This window comes from Ursus arctos, unplaced genomic scaffold (assembly GCF_023065955.2).
Source record: "Ursus arctos isolate Adak ecotype North America unplaced genomic scaffold, UrsArc2.0 scaffold_7, whole genome shotgun sequence".
Lineage (NCBI taxonomy): Eukaryota > Metazoa > Chordata > Mammalia > Carnivora > Ursidae > Ursus > Ursus arctos.
In genome coordinates, this window is record NW_026623089.1 from 16,312,163 (window position 1) to 16,336,363 (window position 24,201).

Here is a 24,201-nt window from a genome sequence, read left to right on the forward strand (position 1 = left end):
AGATTTTAAACCATGTGACTACACTGAGCTCCAGCACTTTGAGACCTATTTTGGGCAATTCATAAACACAATAGGCTTAGCTGGTTTATGGAAATTTGCTCAGAGAAAAGGCTCAGGGCAGAGCCTAAAGCTGACTGTGAAAGTATTAACAGCTAACACTAAAATAGGCTAATGGCACCTTGAGAAAAAACAAAGAGAAGCCCAGATTTGAGCCCACAATGCCAGCGAGGATAGCATATGCCTGCACTGGCTTCCCCAGGAGCCACGGCAGGGCTGCGCCTATTACTCCTGCAAGGGGCAGGTTGGGTTCTAAATAACAAGGAGAACTAGGAATGTGTATTCACCAGGATTGAGTTCTTCTCAGAATTTCGGTTTATAGAAAGACCAGAAAGTTTAAGAATGCAGGTGTGACTGAGCACATATCCAACTTGGAATAGGATCTCTGATCTTGATAAACAAGAGTGTCTGCCCAGTGAAGCATTCGAGGGTGAAGGCTCTTTCTTCACAGCCCTTTCTATCTCTGGTCTAAAGGACATGAAGGAATACTCGTTATTTGGAGGCTTAGAACCTATGATCGCTCAGAGGATTTTTAAAGAAATCCAAAACCCTGACACTTGGAATCTTTAAAGAAGCTTACAAGGGAAATGACTAGAGTGCGATAATTTTTAAATTTTTACTTCCAGTTACAATGCACTTAGGCACATTTATTTCTACAAGAGGTTCCTTTAGTAGGATAGTCTGTTTTCCAAAGAACAGCTGGTGAATTCTGAGAATGGTAGGGAGGATGCTTATTGATTCTTGATTCACGATCTGCACTTAAATTTTGTACATTTGGTATATTTTAGATGGCAGGAAACCAGGGACAGCTCTAATAAACTGGCCCTAAAGTAGTTTTCTTAATGAAAGAAGATACTCTACTTGCTTTGATTTTGTTGACGAATTAATAAATGGTAGTCCATCGCATACAGTTTTATAAGTTAATTAACTCTTTATGTGAAGAATTTCAGCTTCCAAAGTGATTGACTTACTGCTCTATTAGTGTTCCAGCTTCAAAAGAGACATGAATTATATTTTGTGTGGAGGTCAAGTCAGTGGGGTCAACTCTTACCCTGTTTTCCCATTTTTCCACTGCCATAAAAAACTTTAGAAGGAAAGCAAACTGAGCAGGTTAGGAATTAAGCAACCACATTTTAATCAATAAATATGAACATCTGTGTGTTAACCAATTATTAGGCCGAATAAAACTGTCAAGAATTCAAAAGGTAACCTTGAAAACAAAGTGCAAAAATCTTTGCCATAAACCTTTCCCCCATAGAGAATTAGTGGTAACAAAAAATTTACTCAGAATAAGAATTGGAATAATCTAAAAAGTTCCAGGTAGATTTCAAAGCTAAAAAAGATTATTTTGCACATAGTGGGTGATACGGAGATTATCTGACAACTCAACGAATAAATGATTGAAGGGAGGAAATGTTCAACATCAGGGAATAAGATTACTTACATTCACATTACGGGCCATTCTGATATCCATTTCTTATTCCTGCCCTACCTCACTAGGCTTTGCTGTGGTCTGTGTTTGCAGTATATCACATTTCCCAGGGCCCTTGTCAGCTGGCTTCTAGGTAAGGTGCGGGGAGGAAGACTCGAGGGAAGGAGAGATGAAGCCCGGGTATCTCTCCACATCTGACCCAGCCGGTCTTGCCCCATCTAAGCAGGGGCTTTGTCTCTGCCATGGCTCCAATTCCCACAATCCCTTGGTGGTCCCGGCCCTCATCAGGCAGCCCCCATCACGCTGCCGGCTCCTGTGGGCCCAGCTTCTGGATTAAGGGGGGCACACTTTTTCATAGTCCTAGGTGGTCACAGATTCCTTTTATTTGGCTTCTCTTTTATCATCTTTGTTGGTCAATTTCCTCTATTAAATTCCTTCTACTGAAATATCTAGAATGGTTTCTGTCTTCTATCAGACAGATATATTAGAATCATTAACATTTTTTCCCCTTTAACTTATCTGGGAAGTTTTACACGAGAATCTGTCCTAAGCCAATGAAAAATCACTCAAATCACACTCAATACCCACTTTCTGCAATACGGGTGAATACAGGCTACTTTTTTTCAAGCACTGGAACCCTCTTGGCCAGGTGGACCCTGTCTGCCATGTCACCACCAATCATGGTGGACACAGCCAAGAATCTGAGGAGGTTGTTTCTGTTGTATGTACTGAGTGGGACAACAAGGAGAAAAATACAAACAGAAAATTCGTCTTAAGAAGAAATTACAAAGCCATCAAATGGATAACATTGTAAAAAAAGAAAGAAAGAAAGAAAGAAAGAAAGAAAGAAAGAAGAAAGTCTCCAAAAACATAAGAATGTAAGACAGCACCAGAAAGTTTCTTTCCTGTTGAATCAATAAATGTTCTTGAATTAAAAATCCTTTAGAATTTCTGGGTATTTCAAGAGCATCAAAAAAAAAAAAAAAAAAGACTCATCAACAAATGATCCATTGATTTTTCAGCTCAGATGCATCCCTGAAATGGTTATTTTTTCAGAAGTAGAGTTCCTTGGTAAGCATGGAGACCACACACGGGATTTGCTTCTTCTCGTGGAAGTGGGGGTCATCAGACTGGGACTCGAAGTGCCTGGCCACCCTGTTGTTCACCCTGGTGAGGATATGCAATATCTCCAGGCTCTTGCCATGCTCATTCAGGATGGAGCACAGGGCCTGCACAAACCAGGACCCGCTTCCTGGGCTCCTCCATGAGTAATAGCCTTCAACAAGACAGAAAGGAGAAGATCAGATTCGCTGCCCCACGCGCCACTAGGAAGGGGCTCTTGGTGTATGAAGCCTGCTTTTCTGAAATTATCTTACTCTCTCTGCATGCAAGATCCCTGTGAAAATTATGCTGTGTGCTCAGAGAACAAACATCTTAGGTTCTAGAAGGCTGCGTGAAGATGCCCAGCACAAGTGTTCCTGCACGGATACATATCAAATACCTAAGTGTGTAGGAGACAAATGGGCACATGGAGCTTTCCAAAGGAGATTCTGGAGAAGCACTCTGGAACTCTTCCCTTTGTAGGGAGAGCTACTTTCTAATCCAAGCCTCAAGAGGGGAATTTGCAGGAGAGTAGAGGCAGAGATTCGAGGTTGCTGGCTTTGAAGCTGGAGGCAGGGGACCACAAGCCAGGGAATTCTAACATGCTGGAAAAAGCAAGGATGTGGATATTCCCCCTAGAGCCTCCAGAATGTTCCTTCTGGGTCACCCTGTCAACCCATTTGGATCTCTGACCTCCAGAACTATTAGATAATATGCTTGTAGGTCTGAAGCCACTACGTTTCGGGGAATTTATCACTGCAGCAACAGGAAACGCATACAGCCCCAAGCCTGCAATTTGAAGGTAGAATGGCATGGTCCGGTTCACAGGCAATGGATTTCATACCTGGAACTGTAGAATAGGCGAAGAGAAAGTCAGCTTCAACGGGGATCTTATATCTAGGACTGGCATCTGTGTCATTGATTGGCCCCGAGTCGGCCTGGACCCCATCATCGAGCTCTGTCCCCCGGCAAGCCTAAGTACCAAAGCAGAGATCACTCCGTGGAGTCGGGAATAGGAACATGTGAGCTCTTCACTGCTGCGTCCCAGTGCCTAGGGCTGTACTCGGCCCGCACTAGCGGCTCAACAAGAATTTGATATATACATACATAATGAACAAAGCTTGTGTGAAATTAGCAAGCACAGCCAATAAAAATATTGCAGTGTCTTAAAGAAATCCTCACAACCAGTGATCTGATGCAAATACAGATGCCAAGCATGGAGGGGTAGAAAAACAAAACCTAAATCTGCAAACCCCAGCTGAAACAGCGCATACATCTGTAAAAGTGCTAGAACCGTCATGTCTAGACTCTGTCATGTCTCTGTCATCTTTTTCCTTTTTCAACGGTACTTTGAAAAGGGATTACCTGAATGAAGAAGAGTTTGGGTTTCTCTAGAAGGCTTCTGCATCTATCCCCCCTAAAATGGGCGGTCAAGTCCTTTATTGCTGTCACGCCATCTGTTCCGTAAATTAAATTTTCTTCTCCGTGGCTTAGCAAGATGCAGGCGAAGCAAGCGGAATTTCTGTGGTCCTCTTCAGAGGCTGCAAGCAAGTGGTTTGAGGATGGAAAGGTTAAGACATAAGTCCCCTGGGACTTCCAGAGGGGCCTCCCTCCCAGCCTGGCAGTGGCCACTGCCTGTCAGACAGGAGGAGGAGCAGGGGGAGGAGCAGCTCTCTGGAGAGAAGGAAGGCCAGTGGAGAGAAGTTAGAGACAGGGGGAATTCTAGAATTCTCTCACAGTCTGAGACCTAGATGGGGCTGCCTCGGGAGGAGGGGTGCCCCCCGTGTGGGAAGGGTTCAGGAGGCTGCTGGGGGCGCTGAAGGGCATGGCCCTGCTGTTTGTTAGGTCTGCGACACCGGGCAAGTTATGTCGCCATTTTGTGTCGCCATTTTGTGCCTTGCCTTAGTTCCCGTATCTGTAAAATCTGTTTAAAACATAAACCTCTAAAATGTAGGGAGATTATTTTTTTTTTTTTTTTTTTTTTTTTTTTTTTAATGATTTTTTATTATATTATGTTAGTCACCATACAGTACATCCCCGGTTTCCGATGTAAGGCTCGATGATTCATTAGTTGTGTATAACACCCAGTGCACCATGCAATACGTGCCCTCCTTACTACCCATCACCGGTCTATCCCATTCCCCCACCCCCCTCCCCTCTGAAGTCCTCAGTTTGTTTCTCATAGTCCATAGTCTCTCATGTTTCATTCCCTGTAGGGAGATTATTATTCTCTATCTGCCACCAGGGAAAAGTTGACACTTCAACCCCACACTGGACAGAAAGCCACAGACTTGCTCCTTCCCTGTGAATTAGCTTTTTGAAATTGAGACTGTTCTGTAGATACCAAACCTATTACTTGCTGTACTAGGAGCTGATTTCATTTTTTAGGGAGAAACTGAAGTTTCCTGAAAGGCCTCTGCCTGGGCCGGAGTAAGGACAGGCTCCCCGGGCTGCAATCGCTGTGTGCCACTGCGGCGCCCTCCCAAAAGGGCTGGCTCGCTGCCCCTGCCCGGAGCAGGGGGGAGGCAGGGGGAGAAGGTGGGCACGCACCTTGCTTCAGCAGATCTTGCATCTTGGCACAAGAACAGTCATTATGGACAACCACATCAAAACCCAGGTTTCTGAAGCACTTGAAAAGGGCCTCGGCATCTTTGTCCGTTCCGTTTCGGACGCCCATACCTGCAGGAATGAAGGCCACGATGAGCGATCCCTGGCTGAGTGCTGCCGGCCAGCAGCATCTGGTTGGGTGCTAAGTGCAGCCTTGCTGGCTCCGGTGTCAATGCTCCTAAGGTCACAGTTTAAATGAGCAACTGAGAGAAGAAGCAAACTCAAAGGAGAAGGTTGTTCAGCCTGGCCACAGAAGGTGAGCCTCGTCACGGCAACTCTCTGCCTCAGTCACGACCTAAGAGCTCCCCTCCATTCTTAGCCCTTTGGTCCAAGTCCCCCATCAGCGAATGAATGTGGTGGGACCTCAGACTCGAAGCTCCCGATGTCCCTCGTGCCTGCCTCCTGAGCACGAAAGCAGCACTGGGTGGGGGGCTCTTGCCCCAGCAGACGGGCACGGCCCTTCTCTAATCAAAGTCTGATATAAGCTAAAGACAACAGAAGGGGACAGGAAAGGTCAGCCCAGGCCCACAGCACTGACCTGTCTTTTTGTCGAAGTTCTTGTTGTTTATTATGATGCATTTGCCCACCTTCTCAAAATTCATGTTATACTGGTATATAGGCACTTGGTCCTGGGCGGTCTTGGTTGATTTCCCCGTGTCATTTTTCTTCTTCTTACTGGGGAAACAGAAAGCCAGTCAGGGGCAGTGGAAGATGTGTGGACAGGAATGGCCTCCTGATTCTACTGCTAGCATGGAAGGGGTGCCCAAGGAGGCTGTAATCGCTGTAAGAAAAGGCCCGAGATGAGCAGATGGCTCTATTCAATTGTCCTATTTAAAATGAACAGGATCTCCTACCCTGTTTCATCAGATGCCAGAGAGATGCACACTAAAACTGTGCCGTGATACCCAGACACACCCACCAGCATGGCTACGGTGCGCCGGTGACCCCGCATAGGGCACCCGCAAGTTGTCACTCGTAGCTGCTGGGAACCTACTTTGTACTTCCATTGTGGAAAACTGGCAGAATCTACCCAAACTGAATTTAAACACATCTTTTTTTTTTTTTTAAAGATTTTATTTATTTATTCGACAGAGATAGAGACAGCCAGTGAGAGAGGGAACACAAGCAGGGGGAGTGGGAGAGGAAGAAGCAGGCTCATAGCAGAGGAGCTTGATGTGGGGCTCGATCCCAGAACGCCGGGATCACGCCCTGAGCCGAAGGCAGACGCTTAATCGCTGTGCCACCCAGGCGCCCCGAATTTAAACACATCTTAAACATGAAACTCCACTCCCGGAATACACCCCAGAGTAGAGCAAACACGTCTGCAAAAAAGGACAGATGTATGCATGTGCACAGCAGTGCTGTTCAGCAACAGCCCCGAGCAGCAAAGAATCCAAATGTCCGTTTACAGTGCAGTGAATAAACCACTGAATATGCATATAAGGAAATACTATATAACAATGAGAATGAACAAAGCATGACAACACAAAGCCAATTTCACAATGACAGTATCACAATGATACTCAGAACACGAATACCTGAGGTTAGAAGTAGTTCCATTAAAAAGGGGGGAAAAGGAGCAGTGATTTAAAAAAGAAAGTAGTCGCCTTCCAGTCTCCTGACACTGTCTGTCCAACTTACCAAAAGTCTGGCAGGGAGGCTGGAACATGCAGCATCATTGAGAGGACACAGAAAAAAATGTCAAGTGTGAGTGGAAAGCAGCCACGCTGGTCATTCGTGGGAATGAAACTCCACGACAGAAAAGGTTTTTATCTGTTCTGAAAAATTGCTGAATCCCCGATACCTAGAACAATGCCTGGCATATAAGTTGCTCCTTAAATATTTTTTTATAAACTACAGACCAATATCCCTTATGAATATAGATGTATTTTTTTAAGAGAGAGAGAGACAGCATGCAAATGAGTAGGAGCAGAGGAAGAAGGAGAGAATCTTTTTTTTTTTTTTTTTAAGATTTTATTTATTTATTTGACAGAGAGAGCCCGAGAGCACAAGTGGGAGGAATGGCAGAGGGAGAGGGAGAAGCAGGCTCCCCACTAATCAGGGAACCTGATATGTGACTTGATCCCAGGATCCCTGGGATCATGACCTGAGCCAAAGGCAGATGCTCAACCGACTGAGCCACCCAGGCACCCCAAGAAGTAGAGAATCTTAAGCAGACTCCATGCTCAGCATGGAGCCTGATACAGGGTTTAATTTCATGACCCTGAGATTATGACCTGAGCCGAAATCAAGAGTTGGATGCCCAACTGATTGAGCCACCCAGGCGCCTTTAGATGCAAAAATTCTTAAGAAAATATTAGCAAACCAAATCTGGCAGTCTCTGAGTAGGATTATTCACCATCACCAAGTGTGATTGATTCTAGGAATTCAAGGTTAGTTAACATCCAATTAATGTAATCCATCATATTAAAAGACAAAGATAAAGGACAAAACGCACATAATCAGCTCCATTGATGCAAAAAAAAGCAAACGACAAAATCCAATACACCTGTTACAATAAAAACGCTAAATACACTAGGGTTACAATGGGACTAACTCAACCTGAAAAGGGCATCTATGAAAAATTCACAGACAATATCATACTTAATGAGAAGAGACTGAATGCTTTCCCCCTAAGGTCGAAAACAAGTCAAACATGCCCACTCTTTTCCGCTTCTGTTAAATACTGTATGAGGGGCTCTAGTCAAAAAGATGTGTTCTAGGAGTGAATGCATCCAGTCTTATCCCCTCATTTTACAGATATGGAAACAGGTCCATGGGGGGCAGGGGTTGTTCAAGGTCCGCCAGGTAGGGATGAGCAAAGTGAGACCACCACGTGGGCCTCAGGTGGTATCAGTGTCTCAAGCTGGTGCTCCAGAGCCCCACAACCCAGAGTGTTTGGAAGAAGACTTGTCTGCCACTGTCCCTAAATTCTTGTCAAATGTTGGAAGGAGTAAAGTGAAAATAAAAACTCAGCTTGTTACCTGACAAATGTGGGCCTTGCACCCTGAGTTTCACTGAACCTTGCCTGTTGTAGTTTCTCAGAATCTCTGGAAGGACATGGCCTTTGATGCTGCCCCTCCTATGTGGGTCCAGATTACAGAGTGGCTCTGTGGGTCGAATCTCCGCAGATTGCTTATTGCTGTTTTTCAACAGCAACCCTGCTCTATCCTCCACTTTTATAAGGCCAACTGTCTTCCGTAGTATCATCTGATACATTTAAAAGAGAGATAGCCTTCACCTTCTCCCTACATTTTCTGTCTGGTCTACAGGGGCGATGCCAGCTTTTCTCCAGCACAAATGAGCACTGGGCTGGGACTCAGGCATCTGCCCATGGGACCCTTCGCAAAGCCCTGACCTCCTCTCCTGGAAAACTGAGCCTTCTGTGACCCTCACAGAATGACATGGCCGATTTCATGGGCAGAAAATACTCTTGTGGAGTCCTCTCCCTTTCCTGGGCTTCCATAAGAGCTCAGTGGAGACAAGTATCAGCAAAGTGAGCTTCTGCAGTGTTCAAGGACACACCATGCATGGGGGTAGGATTTACTTCTGAATTCCCTGTCAATCACCCATTCCGACAGTGCCCTCTGTAAACGTGGAAAATTATCTGTACGTGGTCTTTTGTATGCCCACAAAATCTTCAATCTATGCCTCTAAAGGAGGTTATTACAGGTTGTTACAACAACTAACATTGGTCAGGGCTTACAAGGGACCAGGACCTTGTTAAAATTCTCCCTGCATTTTTTCATTGCCTCTTGACAAGTCTTTAGCTAACTGAAGGCCACTCAAAGACCCTAATAAGACCAGTATTAAGACTAACAGGCTGGAGGTCTTTAAGAGATAAAGCTCTACTTCTATCTTCTGCAATATGAATTATTCTGAAACAAATTGTACAACAAACCACCAAGTAAGAAACACACTGTGATTTTTTTTAAAGCTGCCATTAGCCCATCCACAATGATGAGCAAAACAAAACCAGTGACCATCTTTTGTAAGAAAAACAGGCTTGGTTATAAGTTACATGAAAAAAAAAAAGGTCTCCATTTCTATTAGAATAGATTTGGGAAGTAAACTTTTTTTTAAAGGACTACAAAAGGGCAATAAAGATATACACCCTTTAAAGAAAATACTTTCTATGGTTACAAAAAGTACCTTAAAATTGAATATGAAATGTGATTCTTATCCCTGGTAAATATTTCAAAAGGGAGGGAATTCCCTTACCTAGCCTGCTCCTAACCTGAACTCTCATTTTTCAAAATGAAATAAAATATCTGCTTCCTCTTTCTGGATTTGAGTCAGTCAATAGTTATTTCTCCTTCTAACTGAAACAGATTTTGCTAAACCCAGGTCCTCCCAGACCAGGGATACGTGTTAGAGAGCAGTCAATTCCATCCCCCTGACTTTGCCTTCCTAAGAGGCACAGACCTTGGGAAAACTCCGTCTGTAGCTTGACTTTGGGGAAGCTACCCTGTGATCAAGTTAAAGCACGCAACTGGAGAGACAAACCAAAGGAAGAAGTGATTATCAAGATGCAGAAGGCACCAGGAAGAAAAGTGAAAAAGTGGACCGAAGTCCACGGCATAATAGATACATTCTGCTAGACTCAGAGCCCAACGGATCCTACTTGTTGTGAGGCTTCCAGGCACCCTCTCCTTGGGATTAGCGCCCTTTCCATTCCACTTTCCCTTCAAGACCCCAGTGAGAGCAGTGCCTTCACTTCCATTTAGCTAATTCTGGCTGCAAGGCTGCTGCAGAGACAGTAAGCACAGCCTCACATTTAGGAAGAGACAGGAGTTCTCAGAAGCGACTGTTTCAGGGTAGACCCTGGTAGCTGCTTCTGCACGCACACGGGGCAGGGGTCTTGCCTGCGTATTTCTCTTGTGCGGACACCTAATGCTATCTGGAAACACTGGTGGACTGGCGAGTCTGCTCTTCTCCCCCCTGCCGCTCCTACTTCCAACTGTTAACTTTAAGAGCATGCCTCAGTTGAAGACCTGGCGGGCAGACAGGAGTGTCTCCAGCTGGCCACTCCCACCAGGACCTGCAGGGCAGGTACAAAGATTCAGTTCAGTCCCTGCTTCCTGGTTGAACCATGAAGGGGAGGGTCTTTAGTCCAAATAACACAGTACTGCAAGCATGAGGAAGTTCCCTGTGCTCTGATGGTGGGAGGATTTCCAGTACGTAGGTTAAGCATGAAAGAAAACAGAGGGGGCAGAACCATGAGAACAGTATACTACCCTTTGGGGAAAAATGAGGGAAAAATACCGTATCTTTATGTTTGCTTGTATTTGCATAGACTCTTAAAAGGTGACGTAATGGATAAGCCCATTAATTCTAGGGCTGGACGGCTGATCTTTGAAACCTGGCTCTACCATGCAGCTGAGTGACCACGGGCAAGTTACTTAACCTCTCTATGCTTCGCTTCCTACTTTGTAAAAAGGACAAAATTACACCATCTGCCTCACAGCTTGTGAACAGTTGATTTTCACAAAGCCTTTAGAACAGTGTGTGGACTTCAGTTGATCGTACATAAATGTTATTATTATTACTAATGGTATTTGTTGTATATCATAGAGTGGTCACCTGTGTGATGGGGGCCAGGGGCAAGGAGAGCAGGAAGGAGGAAGAGTTTGACTGTATCTCTTTTTTAGTACATGCGAATAAGTTATTCAAAAGGTTAAAATACAAATTATTTAGTAATTAAAAATCATCTGCTGCAAATGGATTTCATTATTTGGCCCATTTTGAAGATTTCTGGACTCATACTTTTTTGTGCTACTTGTTGAAAGGGCTCCTGAGAGACCCCATGATTCTGTGTCTCACTGTGATTTTACACGGGATTTTATTTCCTAGCTTTTTGAGCTTCTTTCTCCTCTGTGTGTCAATAACAATGGCAGTCATAAATACATAAGTACCATCTTGGAACACTCACTGCCTTGTACACATGACCTCATAAGGTCTTTACAACAACTCTGTAGGGCACTGGCCCTACCTCATAGGAAAAGATGACATTAGTTTGTCCGAGAACACAATGCCAAACAGGGGTGAAGGCCCAGACTCACTCACAGGTCTGACACCAAGTCCCCTATTCCATCATTTCTTACTTCTGTTAAAATCCAGATGCCCAGGCCTCACCCTAGACTTAGAGAATCAGAGCCAGGCCTGGGTGTTTTCCTGGAGATGCTCACACCCTCTGATGTGCGAGGGCCTCAGCACTCGCCTGTCTTACCACCACTTGGGCCCTCTTTTCTTTTCTTTTTTTAAGATTTTATTTGTTTATTTGATAGAGAGAGAGACTGAGCGAGCACAAGTGGGGGGAGGGGAGGCGCCGAGGGAGAAGGAAAAGCAGACTCCCTGCTGAGCAGGGAGCCCAATGCAGGTTTCCATCCCAGGACCCTGAGATCATGACCTGAGCAAAGGCGGACGCTTAACTGACTGAGCCACCCGGGCGCCCTGCATGGGCCCTCTTGACTCTAAACTTTCACTGCTGACCCCCGTGCAGGGCAGAAGAGCCAGCTCGCCCTCTCCTGTCAAACATCACTTCCCATGTGGGCGCAGCCTTTGGGACCCTTGGCTCTCGGCCAGAAGGTCGAACTAGATACACTTCGGGAAGCGTGGCCTATGGAAGGTGCCCCTTGGCAGCAGCGAGACTGTCTGTCGGGGTCCTGTGTGTGATTTACAACTTCCCGAGAAACCTGCAAGGTCTGCTAGGGGTGCCAGGCAAACAGAACGGGAGGCTGAAATTACTTTAACAACACAACCAAAACGCTTCCAGGAAATGCCACTCCTCTTCTGCCTTGTTTGCACAGTGTTTGGAGAGTCCCCTGCACGGCCTTGGTGGCGCAGTCACTCAGTCGGGGGAGGGAAGCTTTGCAATCCCAGTACCAGCCGCTCATAAAGAGTTACTGTCTGTTTGGAAATCAATCGCCAAAGCCAAGCAGACCCTCAGATAAACAACTGCTATTGGACAGGAGCAAGGGCCTCAAGGGCTCCGAAGAGACTGTGCTCATTAATTGGCCACTGTGGAAAGATGCCAACAGTCCACGGCACAGCAGGTTTGCCCGGGGCTGGGGAACGAGAAGGGTACTAAGAAGCTTTCAGAGATCCAGATTAGACATTTCTTCAGCTGGTGATCCTCTCCCAGAGATAAGATCTTCTAGAAGTGGCCATTCTTGTCGTCCTAAGTTCCTATGACTTTTCTGCAGAAGATTCAGGAACACGTGTGCATGGCTATGGCACAGACCCCAAAAGGGAGGGCACGTGGACCTTCTTTCAGGACGAGGTCAATGGAAGCCAGCCTTTCTCCTGAATCTGACGAGCGGTGCAAAAGGGTGGAGGAGCCACTTCCCATCGCCCTACGTCACCAGCGACAAGTATCGTTAATGTTTGCGTCGTGCTTTATGTATTACGAAGCCCGTTCATAATCATTATTCCGTTTATTCTGCAAAGTATAGATGAGAGGCATGGAAAGACACAGCAAATGAAAGCTGGCCATGGTATTTTTTTAAGTCAGATTCTAGTATTTCCCGTTCTACCTGCTCCCCCCACACTCACCCCTTCTCCTCTGCCTCTGCTAATTCTCTGCTGATAAACCCAGCTTTTATCTTGACCTTTTTCACTTTCTGAAAACTTTGGCCGAGATTACAATGCTGAGAAGAAACACAGGATTCTTGTTTTGAAACTTGCTATTAAGTGCAAGGCTCATGATAAACCAGAACAGTGAATTAAAAGTTCCAAATCCTCTTAAAAGATCCTGTGTTTCACAACTGGCTACAGATTTTCAAAAATAAATCTGGCTGTGAGATTACTGTTCTTAGGGCCAGATAAGCAAGACTGCACTAACCAGGACAGCCTGGCAGAACGACTTAGCAAGTGTTCTTAAGTGTGCACTAAAATGCGACGGTTTCCTACAATGCTTCTTAACACATCTTTCTGATTTCTCCTGTTGTCTTTCCTCACCAGTATGAGCAAGGACCCAGACATATGTAGATAAGCTCAAATCTCTGCTAGGAACACAGATCATGCAGCACTGATTATCAGGAAGAAACTAGATGATCCTAACTTCTTAGGTTGGAGACTCATTTTTTTGGAACCTCAAATTCCACAGCGCGAGGCCAACTTAGTCATTCCAACAAAGTCAGGAGGCAAAAAATTACAACCAAGCTCTGATGGTTATTTATATAAAAAGACATCCTTGAAGAGCCTACAGCAACTCATACCAGAAAACATTCCAGAATAAAGGACTCTGCCTCCTTTACGAAGAAGTAAAAAACCTCAGAAAGTGCACAATGAATTTTTACAATCCACTCGGGGTGTGAGTATAATTTTCCCCATCACCAGAGTGGATAAATACAGGTTTTATCCTCTTACAGATCCCCTACGCTGCTCGAAATGTGAATTATACCTTTCTATATTTGGAAGGGGATAGAAACATGCAAACCTGCTACTGTTTATTTTCTAAAGCGTCTCCATGAATAGGATCCCCAGAAGCTCTATCTGTTTGCAGACATTCATCAGCAGGAAAGTAAACACACCACCAGGCACACATTTCCCCAGGGCTGTTTCATTCGGAACTAGAGCTCTGGTTTTCGTAGCTGCTTTGTCTAAATATTTTTGGGATGATTCATTCATGGTTTCAACATTTGAACGGCGGGTATCCCCGACAGTCCTGACATACCAAGGCACAGAGCGAGGCAGAGAGGAAAGGAAAGAGTGAAGGTGGTACCTCGTGTCTCCATCCGAAAGCACCCCCCTGTGCATCAGAACTAGGCTTCGCCCGGCAACTATGGGCAGTGAGTTTCCTTCTTCTCTGTAATAATAAAAACTCAACATGCTCAGGGCTCAGCAGGGGACAGCAGACTGGCACAGCCTGCCCGGCCCTGAAGGCCCGTGACTGAATCAGCAGTGAGCTGCACGCTGGAGTTTTCCATAGGACCATTCACACTGGGGCTGGGAAAGTCACACTGGCCTCCCCCTTCTCTGCTGACCGGCAGAAATGCCCAGGCTCCACACCGCTGCTTCCTCCCCACCCTGGGACAGCTCCCTAGAGAAAAAGTGACTTTCTAGGAGCACGGGATCCAAAGGGGGGGGGATAAAAAACCCCAAACGTCCACAAAGATGCAGCCGGCAGCACCATTTTTAAGAGTGAAAACACGGAAACAGGGGAATGGCTAAGCAAGAGACTGAGTGTCAGTGGCATAAAATACCACACAGCTATTTAAAGTGATGAGCGTGCAGATGGGAGGTGACCCACCAAAGTGCCAGTCTACAGAAGGTGGCAGAACAGCACGGATAGAAATGGCAAAATATGTAAAATTATATGTACATAAATGAACAAAAATAGGAGGTGACTTGGTGGGGAATCAGAGTTCAATTCTTTAGGTTATTTTTCTCCTTATAAAGGCACTCAAGATACTAATACAAATAATAAAACAAAAGACTACAAAGGCAGACCAACTACCCTAATTTTCAAATGAGGCAGATAAACCTTTTCCAATGGTCTTGCATAAAGTGAGTGATCCAGGAGTGTCTACGCCTTCTCATCTCACCCCTCCAAACGCAATGAGGAAAATGTGAACACATAAAAACGAAACACTTATGGAGCAAACAGTGCAACGATGCTTTTCTCAGTTTCCTGGTTCAAGGTCATGGCCAATGGAAGCCGTGAGGCTGACCATGGAGACCTGCAGTGCCTGCTAGCCCTGGGCAAACCGAACCATTTGCCGTCCTCAGGTCTGTGAACAAAGGGAAAACTGTCTCTATACATTCTTTTCTGAAGCTCGAATTTGCACACATACACCTATTTGGGGAAACAAAGTTGGTTTAAAATAGGCTAGGGAGAAAAAGAGTCCTTCCCCCAAACTTATTCACATGCACGTTTCCCTCCTCCCCCCTGAACAACGAAACAGAGGCCTCTGACAATAAAAATTGATAAAAGGGGTGCCTGCGTGGCTCAGTCGGTGAAGCAGCCGACTCTTGATTTCAGCTCAGGTCATGATCTCAGGGTTCTGGGATCGAGCCCCACGTCGGGCTCCGCATGGTGTGTGGAGCCTGCTTCAGGCTCTCTCTCCTTTTCTCTTTGCCCCTCTGACCCTGCCCATGCACGAGTTCTCTGTCTTTAAAAAAAAAAAAAAAATGAAAGGAAAATAAATTTTGATAAAAGACTAAAGAAATCAACCAGGGGAAATCAAGGACAGAATTCAATGGCCTAAAACTGATGTATGATGTCTTCAGGATCCAGAACTTAGAATGGCTAACAGGACTCAGCCCGCATTCTGACACACTCACTGCATTTATCTTTGCCACCTTCAGAGGAACGGCAGACTCTTCATCACAGAAGTGTGCCAGACAGAACACCCCGAGCTCCAGCAAGTTCGGGGTTTGAATGTGCAAGGCCACACTGTGCATCTCTTACTTGTGACCGTGTGTGCCCTGGAGAAACAAGAGGCCTTAGATTCACAGTACTTCTCTTTCTTTCTTTTCTCTCTTTTCTTCCTTCCTTCCTTCCTTTCAGATTTTATTTATTTATTTTGGGGGGGGAGGGGCAAAGGGAGAGGGAGAGAGAGACTCTCAAGCAGAGTCTCTGCTGAGCATGGAGCCTGACTGGGGATCCATCTCATGACCCTGAGATCATGACCTGAGTGGAAACCAAGAGTTCAATGCTTAACGCACTGAGCCACCCAGACACCCCCTGTAGTACTTCTCTAACTAGACTTACTTCTAGAATAGGGTTTTAACATTTTTATTACTATGAAAACCTGATCATTTACTTGCCTTCTTCGTTTTTCTTTTAACCCTCCAGCTCACTTTTTCCCTTCTAGGAGGCCAATAACCTAAAATAACAAGGAATTCTGCATGCGTGGAGTGTCAAAGTTTCTAGATCCTGTGACCAGAGTTTTGGAGGTGTGGCTCTCTGCTCCTGGAATGGGCACTTGGCTCTCTTTATCACAGAGCCCATCGCCAGCCCTGTTGGAACGCTGTCCATCCCTCAGCTGAAGTGAAGCAGAAAGGGGAGCAATTTCGATGAAGAATTAAATTTGCTGACCCACTTGGGTAGGAGAGAAAAACTGTCCTGCTGGTGGATTAATGTGGTTGAAAGGCTCCACGCCACGACAGTCGGAACTGGCCCTTGATATAAGGGGTGGAGTACTGGACCCCAAGTTAGACCTGGGTCTTGGGCCTGGTCTTGCTGGGTGACTGTGGGTAAAGAAAGCACTCTACCTGTCTGGTCTTCACTGTGCCATCAGAGGAGGGAATTGGGACACACCACGTTTTCAGGAGTCTTCCAGTTCTAACATTACAATGGGAGGATTTCCTCCCCCTCAGGAAGGATGTATGGTTTCCTCACCGGATGATTCAGCAAGCTGACAGTTTATTCAAGTCTCAGAAACAATCCCATGGACAGGTGTTCATATCTCTATTATGCAGAGGAGAAAACCCGAGGCTCAAAAAAGTCAAAGGACTAGCTAGTCCCTCAACCAGTGATTGGGAGGCCAGGACCAGAACCTGGGATGTTCGCCTCCATGCCACCCCTGCTGTCATTTTAAGTGGTGTCACTGCTTCAAATACAGCATGGAACCTTTAGTACTGTTCACATACACATTTGGGAGACAGGCATTCGGTCTTCTATAGCCTGAATTCGAAGACTTCCTCTATGGAAAAGCCAACTCCCTGCGTTATATTTTAACATTCCTTTTCTTTTGAGAGGCCCTGGCCCTCTTTCAGTCAATGGGTTTGATCGAAGAGCTTTTGCTTAATTTGGAACATATTCTTTGGAATGAGCTAAAGGTCTGCTATCTTTGTCCTTTTCTCTAATTCCAAAGCATTGCTTCTTCTGAAACACCCTCCCCTCCAAATGAAAAGACAGGCCGCCTGGATCTTTCTTATAATTATACAAAGAACATATATTTTTACAAGGATCTGTTTACATAGAAAACTTAGCTGGTGGAGAAACCCGAGTAGCAATGGAGGAGAAAGAATTAGAAGCTAGTGGCCTTCACTAAATACACTCGAGGAGCACAAAGGCTGGAGCACAAAGATGACACGGAGCAGAAAGCCCATGGGATCTGAACAAGCGCCTCAAAAACTGGGAGTTTTATCAAGTTTTGAAAACAAGGCTTTTCTCTTGCCCCCTTCACTCCGGAAATGGAAGGATAAACACCCCCTCCGCAGGGACCCAGAAGCATCCACCAAGGTCCCGGGGAAATCTGAGTGTGTGAAATCTGTTTGCTACTTCGTCTTTTATTTCCTTTAGCAGAGACCTTGAGCAGGACTGAGAAGGGCGCCTCTGATTTCACAGCTCAAGTGTGCCCGGTCTTGTATCTACAGTGGCTCCCAGTGGTGCCACCAGGACCAAAGTTACCCTGTCCATGGGCCTCCACCACATTCCAAGAGCCTGTGCTTCGAGGCCTGGCCTGATCATGTGGCTTGGCCCTGACAGGCAGGCTCTTCCTGTCCACTTCCAACTCCTCGGGCCCTCCTCCTCCTTCCCTGCCCCTGCCTCCCACAGTTCCCAGTACGCTACAATTCAGCAATTAGCTCTTTGCAGTCATTTCCGTAGCCATGCCTAGACAGTCAGTAAGAACCCTAGTTCACATCCAGCGCAGGGACCAGGCTGCTACCTTGGATGGTAGGTACGTTGCATGGCAGATACCCCGTGCCAGGTGCTAGGGTTACCTTTACTTCAAGAGGAAGCCCTCTCCTCGAGCACAGATGATTCTAGAACTTGTTCCATAAACTGTGGTTCATAAGGAATATCGATGGTGCAGATACTGATTTCTTCTAAGTCTTTTCTGTTTACAAGTCCAAACATTTTTACTCATTTTAAATTAATATCTTGAATATTTTTCCTTTGTGGTTTCCTGTGTTTTCCAAGTGTTCTTCAATAATCAGGAAATTAGAAAACATTTTAATAAAATTTCATCATTTTATTTTTTTTTAAAGTAAGTTAAAGAACAGCCGGGTTTACTCAGGGACCCATGGAATGGAAATAAAACGATGCTGTGATGCCATCTAGTGACACGGAGGCGACAAAGCCAAGGTAAGTCTGAGAGCTTGGAACTACCTGGGGCCCGGGAGTCCTTTGGGGGGGGGGGGGGGAGGAGACTTCTTTCTTGTTTCCCAGAATCCTTGAGGTCCCCAGGGGAAGGCAGGTATCCACAATTAGAAATAGGCAGGGGGCGCCACTGTCCCCGCCCCACTGCCTTACCTGATAGCATTCTGACACCCTGGAGAAGGGAGCTGAGGATGCGACAGGCTGGGTGGGGTGCCGGCCATCAGGGGCGTGGATGCACCCACACACCCGACGTGTGGGATACTTGGTGTCCCGCACTCCGCGGAGGGGGCCACGGGAGGGGCTGCCGCACCTCCCAGATTTGCTCTGCTGTATTCAGGTCACCCCAATGAGTTCCATTCAACAGGATAAACAATCCCCGTTGGAATCTCAGGACACAGAGCTGAAGGCCTAGGGTGTCAACGGGCCACGTGTGACCGTGGAAACCCGCTCTTTGCAGCAAATCACACTGTTCCGAGTCTTGTCCCATCACAGGCCAAGGCCCTGGCACCCCCCAAATTTGTCATGCCCTTTCGGGCAGCAAAGCCAAGGCAGCAGCAATGTTCAAGGAAGGTATGAACGGTGGCAAACGCGGGGCCCTTCTGTCATTATGACAATGGAAATAGCGGTTTCATCACCCATTTCTCGAGCCAGAGGGCTCAGGGGTCACGAGATGACTCCAATCTTCCTTGGAGTTCAGGTGCCGCTTTCCTCAGCATCTCTCTCCTCTTCAGCCTGTCCTTCCTTTTGGTCACAAAGTCCCGTTGCTTCTACCTCTCCCCACCGCTGGGGTCCAGCCGCTCCGCTCCACCCGCTTTGTTCCACTAGCATCTGGCCTGGAGAACTGCAACAGCGCCCTCTTCAGGGCCTGCCCGCACGGCAGCTCTGGAGCTCCCACACTTTTTTTTTTTGTTGTTTTTTGGTAGGTATAGTTGATCAATTCACTCTACTTTTTCTTTTTTTTTTTTTTTTTTTTTAAGATTTATTCGAGAGAGCGAGAGCATGGTGGGGGGGGGGCAGAAGGAGAGGGAGAGAGAGAATCTCAAGCAGACTCCACACTGAGTGTAGAGCCCAATGTGGGGCTTGATCTCAGGACCCTGAGATGATGACCTGAGCCAAAACCAAGAGCCAGTCGCTTAACCCACTGAGCCAGGCGCCCCTAAGTCACTCTACTTCTTAAACTCTTTCATGACTTCCTTGTTCTTAGGATCGAATCCAAATCTTTAATGTGACTTACAGACATGCCCTTCTAAAATCTGGCCTTTGTCCATTTCTCCCATCTCCTCTTCTGGGGTACCTTCCACATCCCACATTCCTGCCAGAATGCACCACCCTGATCTCACGCACCCACACCCCCCTTTGTCATCCTTCTCCCCCCATCAAGTCTCAGCACACATCACATCTCCAGGGAGGAGGGTTCCTTCACCCAAGACCAGGCTGGGTCCCCTTTTCAATTTTACTTCCCAGCACCTTGCTCTGCCCTGCCTACCACCACCATAGCTCAGTTACCTGTTGCATGCCTGCCTTGGCTGCAGGGATGTGAGTGTCTGGGGCTGGGACCACGTGGATGCTGTTGACCTTGTTTCCAGCTGCAGCCCTGGGCCAAACACAGAGCCTGGCACGTGAAGGCAGCACTGAGAGCTCGGTGTGAGAGGCAGACAAACGCAGGTTCAAATTCACGAATCAACTATGGGACTTGGTACAAGGGGCTTAACTTCTCACTGTTGCTCCATAGATATTTAATGAATGACTGAAATAATAAATTAGTGACCCAAAACGGCATCTGACATGGTTAATTTTATTTATTTATTTAAAGTTTTTACTTATTTGTTCGAGAGAGAGAAAGAGCATGAGCAGGGGCAAGGAGCAGAGGGAGAAGCAGGCTCCCCACTGAGCAGGGAGCCTGATGTGGGGCTCCATCCCAGGACCCCAGGATCATGACCTGAGCAGAAGGCAGAAGCTTAACTGACTGAGCCACCCAGGAGCGCCGACATGGTTAATTTTAAAGTCACAGGAAAGAACCTTCCATCTTATGTAAAAAAAAAATGAAAGGATAAAACCTAAATTTTAAGGGTACATCACAAATTCTGGTAGAAGTTTATTTGAATTGACTGCCTCCTCGGTAGGCGGCCTGTGCATCACATAATCTAGGGTTGGATTCTGATGCCCAGTGAAGGTAGAGAAAATAAAAAACTAACAATACACAGCCTGGAAGAATAAGACACTAAGTTGCCATTTACCGTAGCTCAGTATTGTTTAATTCAACAGTCATGTCCTACAATCCATACAACTAAAATAAACAGCTTCCAAATCCTTTACGTGACTTACAAACAAACCCTTCCAAAATCTGGCCGCTGCCCGTTTAATTTAATTTGAATATTTAATTGGAAAATGGAATATAATTCAAGTATTTTGCAAGGATGATTACTGTTTATGTTGATAACATGAAGCTTGAGGTCAATGTCAGCCATGCTATAAAAAAAAGGTACAGTGCACTAGAATACGGGAGACTATCCAGGCTTCTTGACCTTTCCAAAGCATGTAAGGGGGTAAAAAACCCATATCACAGACCATATCTATTTTTGCAAAATGATGCGCCTCTTATTAAGGCAGAGGTCTTCGAACAGGGCATTCAAAGACCGTCCAGAAGGTGCAGACACAGACAACTTTAAGGAAATGAATGATCAGATCCTCAATTTCCATATGTATTTCTCCTAAAACTGGTCTGCCTGAGATACTGCCTCCCCTTTGTCAGTGTCCTGTCTCCCACTACATGAAAAAAAGAGCAGGATCTCATCCATCCTATTCTTAAATGATGTCAAAACCTCCACATCCTCTAACAAACAGACAATTCAAATATCAGTATCTGTGGGTCCCCTTGAATGAAGCACCGCGATGGGCTTCCTATTTATACAACAGTCTAATAAGGGTGAAGGATGGCATTTTAGAAATGGGGCTGTTTGGGGCCACACCGGGCTGTTCCAAATTCATTCATATGTTTAAGAAATACACTAATAAAAAATATATATAATAGAATGGAATGGGAGTGATATGGCTTTTATATAATGACCTTGCCTTTTTACCCCGATTATTTCCAAAGACTATCACTTTTGAGCCAGAGTTCTGTGACAGCAAAGCAAATAAACACTGATTCAGGGAGGTAAACACAGCAATGGGCTTTCTTTGTGCCCTTTCCTTCTTCCTTTCCTCTCTCCCCACCCTCCATCCAACCATCCTTCCTTTCTTGCATTCATCCATCCAACCTTCTTTCCATCCTTCCTTCCTTTCCTGCATCCAGCCACCCATCATCCATCCCTCCATCCTTCCTTCCTTGCATCCGTCCATCCAACCTACTTTCCTTCCTTCCATCCATCCATCCGTCCACCCACCCACCATCCTCCAAGAATTAGAAACAAGATGGTTGTCACGGGGATGCCTAATACAACATTTGCTGAACTGAAAATGGTATCAGACCTTTACTGGTTAAAAGCAAATCTGGTGAGGCTGATTGGTTTGGCAAGAAGGACTGGCTTTGTCAACTGGAATACAGAACAGACATTTTACATAAGTGAATGAGCTACATTTGCAGCTCCAAGGTCTCAACAATGAAATATTTTAAAAAGCAGATAGTTTAAAATAAGCATTTTACCAAAAAAAGAAAAAGAAAGGATACTGACATATGTTTAACATTGCTATTTTAATTATCTTATCTCTGTCAGGAATATTTTGGGTTACATAAGTTGCCTCTAAGTAAAGACAGTCAGGTTTAATGTATGGTTTTTGGAGAAGTTTTGATAAAGCCTTTTAAATGTACTTCCCAGAAAGGAAAAAATAAACGTTTCTAAGAGCTGAATAACAATTCCTTTTATAAGTCAGGTAATTTCTCATCATTCTCAATACAACTGCAGAAGGACCTAATCGATTTGTCAGTTTTTGGCAGAGAACTTAGAAGGAATTCGAAGAATTAAGTGGCATTATTATAAGAGAACTGTTGGCCATCCCATGTACTTATTCATGGTTTCTCAGCGCTTCTACCTCTAAAAATGACAAACAGGCAAAAGAGGTGATACTGAACTCTTTTTTATTCTAGCAATGACTATTATTTGTCCATTTATTTGTAAACAGCTTTTTAAAAGCCTGCTTCCCCATTAAAAGTTGTAATTTAAATGCAATTTCTATTTTAATAATTATTTTGATGAATAACGATTTAATAGCACTGACGATTTGTCAACATTTGTTTGGACCAACTGTGAATTAATAATAGCCAGACAGAAACTTAGTCTAGGAGAAATTATTAGTAACTTAACGTAGGAGAAATTTAATACTCATGATACCTGGAAAAAGGCCTTACAATTTATGCATATGTCTACGTACACACCTATATGTTACAGGGATGCATGATGAGGCGATCAATAAAAGACTTTCAAGCAACTAAATCCATTACAACAGAGTAAAACACTGTGGGGGAAATAAATGGAAACACAAGAGTTCAAAGGAAAAAAAACCAACAAAAATTCTAGCTATTAAAGACAGCTTGCTCGAGTCCAATTTAATGGAGAAACGTGGTTATAAAACTCCTGCGGATGGGATGCCTGGATGGCTCAGTCGGTTGAGCATCTGCCTTCGGCTCAGGTCATGATCTCAAGGTCCTGGGATCGAGTCCTGCATGGGGCTCCCTGCTCAGCACGGAGTCTGTTTCTCCCTCTCCCTCTGTCCAGCCCCCCCGCACTCATTCTCTCTCAAATAAATAAAATCTTAAAAAAAAAACAACCAAAAACTCCTGTGGATTTAGATTCCACTGCATACATATAAACAAGCGATTTTTAAATGTCAATAATTACAACACACCACGGGCTTTTATAATTTCTGGGAAGTACATCAAAAGGTTTTACTAAATAAGACTTGTGAAATGGCCATTACATGGTTCCTCTTCTCTGTCACTGAGAGGCAACCCGCTTCATGCAAAGAGCTGGGAAAACTGAAATATTTTCACATCCTTTACAACTACGACAAGAAATTTCTGTGTCACCTTAAAATGTACGAGTGCACATGTCGTTTTACTCTGCAGCTACATGAACGAAGCATTTGATGGCCGCTGTTCTAAGGGGCTGGCACTGGGGGGTGGTTTAGCTTGGATCGATTGACCTGATGGCTTTCAAAAGTTCTCGGGGGTTGGAGCTGTGTGTTCTGATCATTTGCTTGGGTATTCTTGACCCTAAATGGCCACCAAGGCCAGCGGAATTTGGGTCCAGGATGCTGGGGATCTTCCCACTTTTTCGAGTCTTGTCTGGGATGGTATGACCCCAGGCTCTCTCTGGCATGTCGCAGGGAGCCAGGCTGCCCTTCCTCACCAACTCTTCCCCTCCTGAGCACTGCTTGGGAGCACTCCCTAACCTCAACTTTTATCTCTGTGACTGTCCCTCCCAGGTGCGGCTTGGCTTGGGAGATAACCAAACAGTCAGATGCTTCTGACCCACAAAGCACTCCAGCCTCCTGCCAGGAAGCCCTACGGCCTGCCATTCCATGACCAAGGTTGAAAGGAGTTAAGGGGCTCCTCTGTGTCCCTGCAGTTCCACTTTTAAATGGAAAGCACAGGAGAGCTGTTGAGTGGTGCTGGTACCATGTACATTCTAATCTCAGTTCTACCATTTATGAACTGTCCTCAGAGAAGCAAACGAGTAAACCTTTGTACCTCAGTTTCCCTACCTATTCAGTGATGATAACAGTAGAACTATCTCCTGGGATTATGAGGGCTACAACATGCAACACTGAGCTGGCATACAAGAATGTAATAACCGAAGATTTTATTATTATTAAATGCAAAATTTAGAATTTTAGAAGTGAACTCAAGAAAAGACAAAGTGAGATTACTAGACAGGGTGCTTGCTTTGAGGGAGTGCTATGCTAATACCTCCTGTCTCGTGTCCCTGGATTCAGCCTTTCAGCCAAACCT

General features: G+C 45.4%; 1 protein-coding gene across 1 annotated transcript in view; it reads right to left on the minus strand.

Annotated features, from left to right (window-relative positions):
• Positions 1-1,171: 1,171 nt before the first annotated feature.
• Positions 1,172-24,201, minus strand: part of CASP7 (caspase 7) — a 32,406-nt gene continuing 9,376 nt past the window's right edge. The window contains exons 3-7 of the mRNA XM_026494170.4: positions 5,736-5,872; positions 5,141-5,269; positions 3,956-4,131; positions 3,435-3,564; positions 1,172-2,765 (exon numbers count right to left, since the gene is read on the minus strand). Coding sequence (XP_026349955.1) covers positions 2,542-2,765; positions 3,435-3,564; positions 3,956-4,131; positions 5,141-5,269; positions 5,736-5,872 — 796 coding nt within the window. The 3' untranslated portion in view covers positions 1,172-2,541. The remainder of the gene's footprint in view (positions 2,766-3,434; positions 3,565-3,955; positions 4,132-5,140; positions 5,270-5,735; positions 5,873-24,201) is intronic.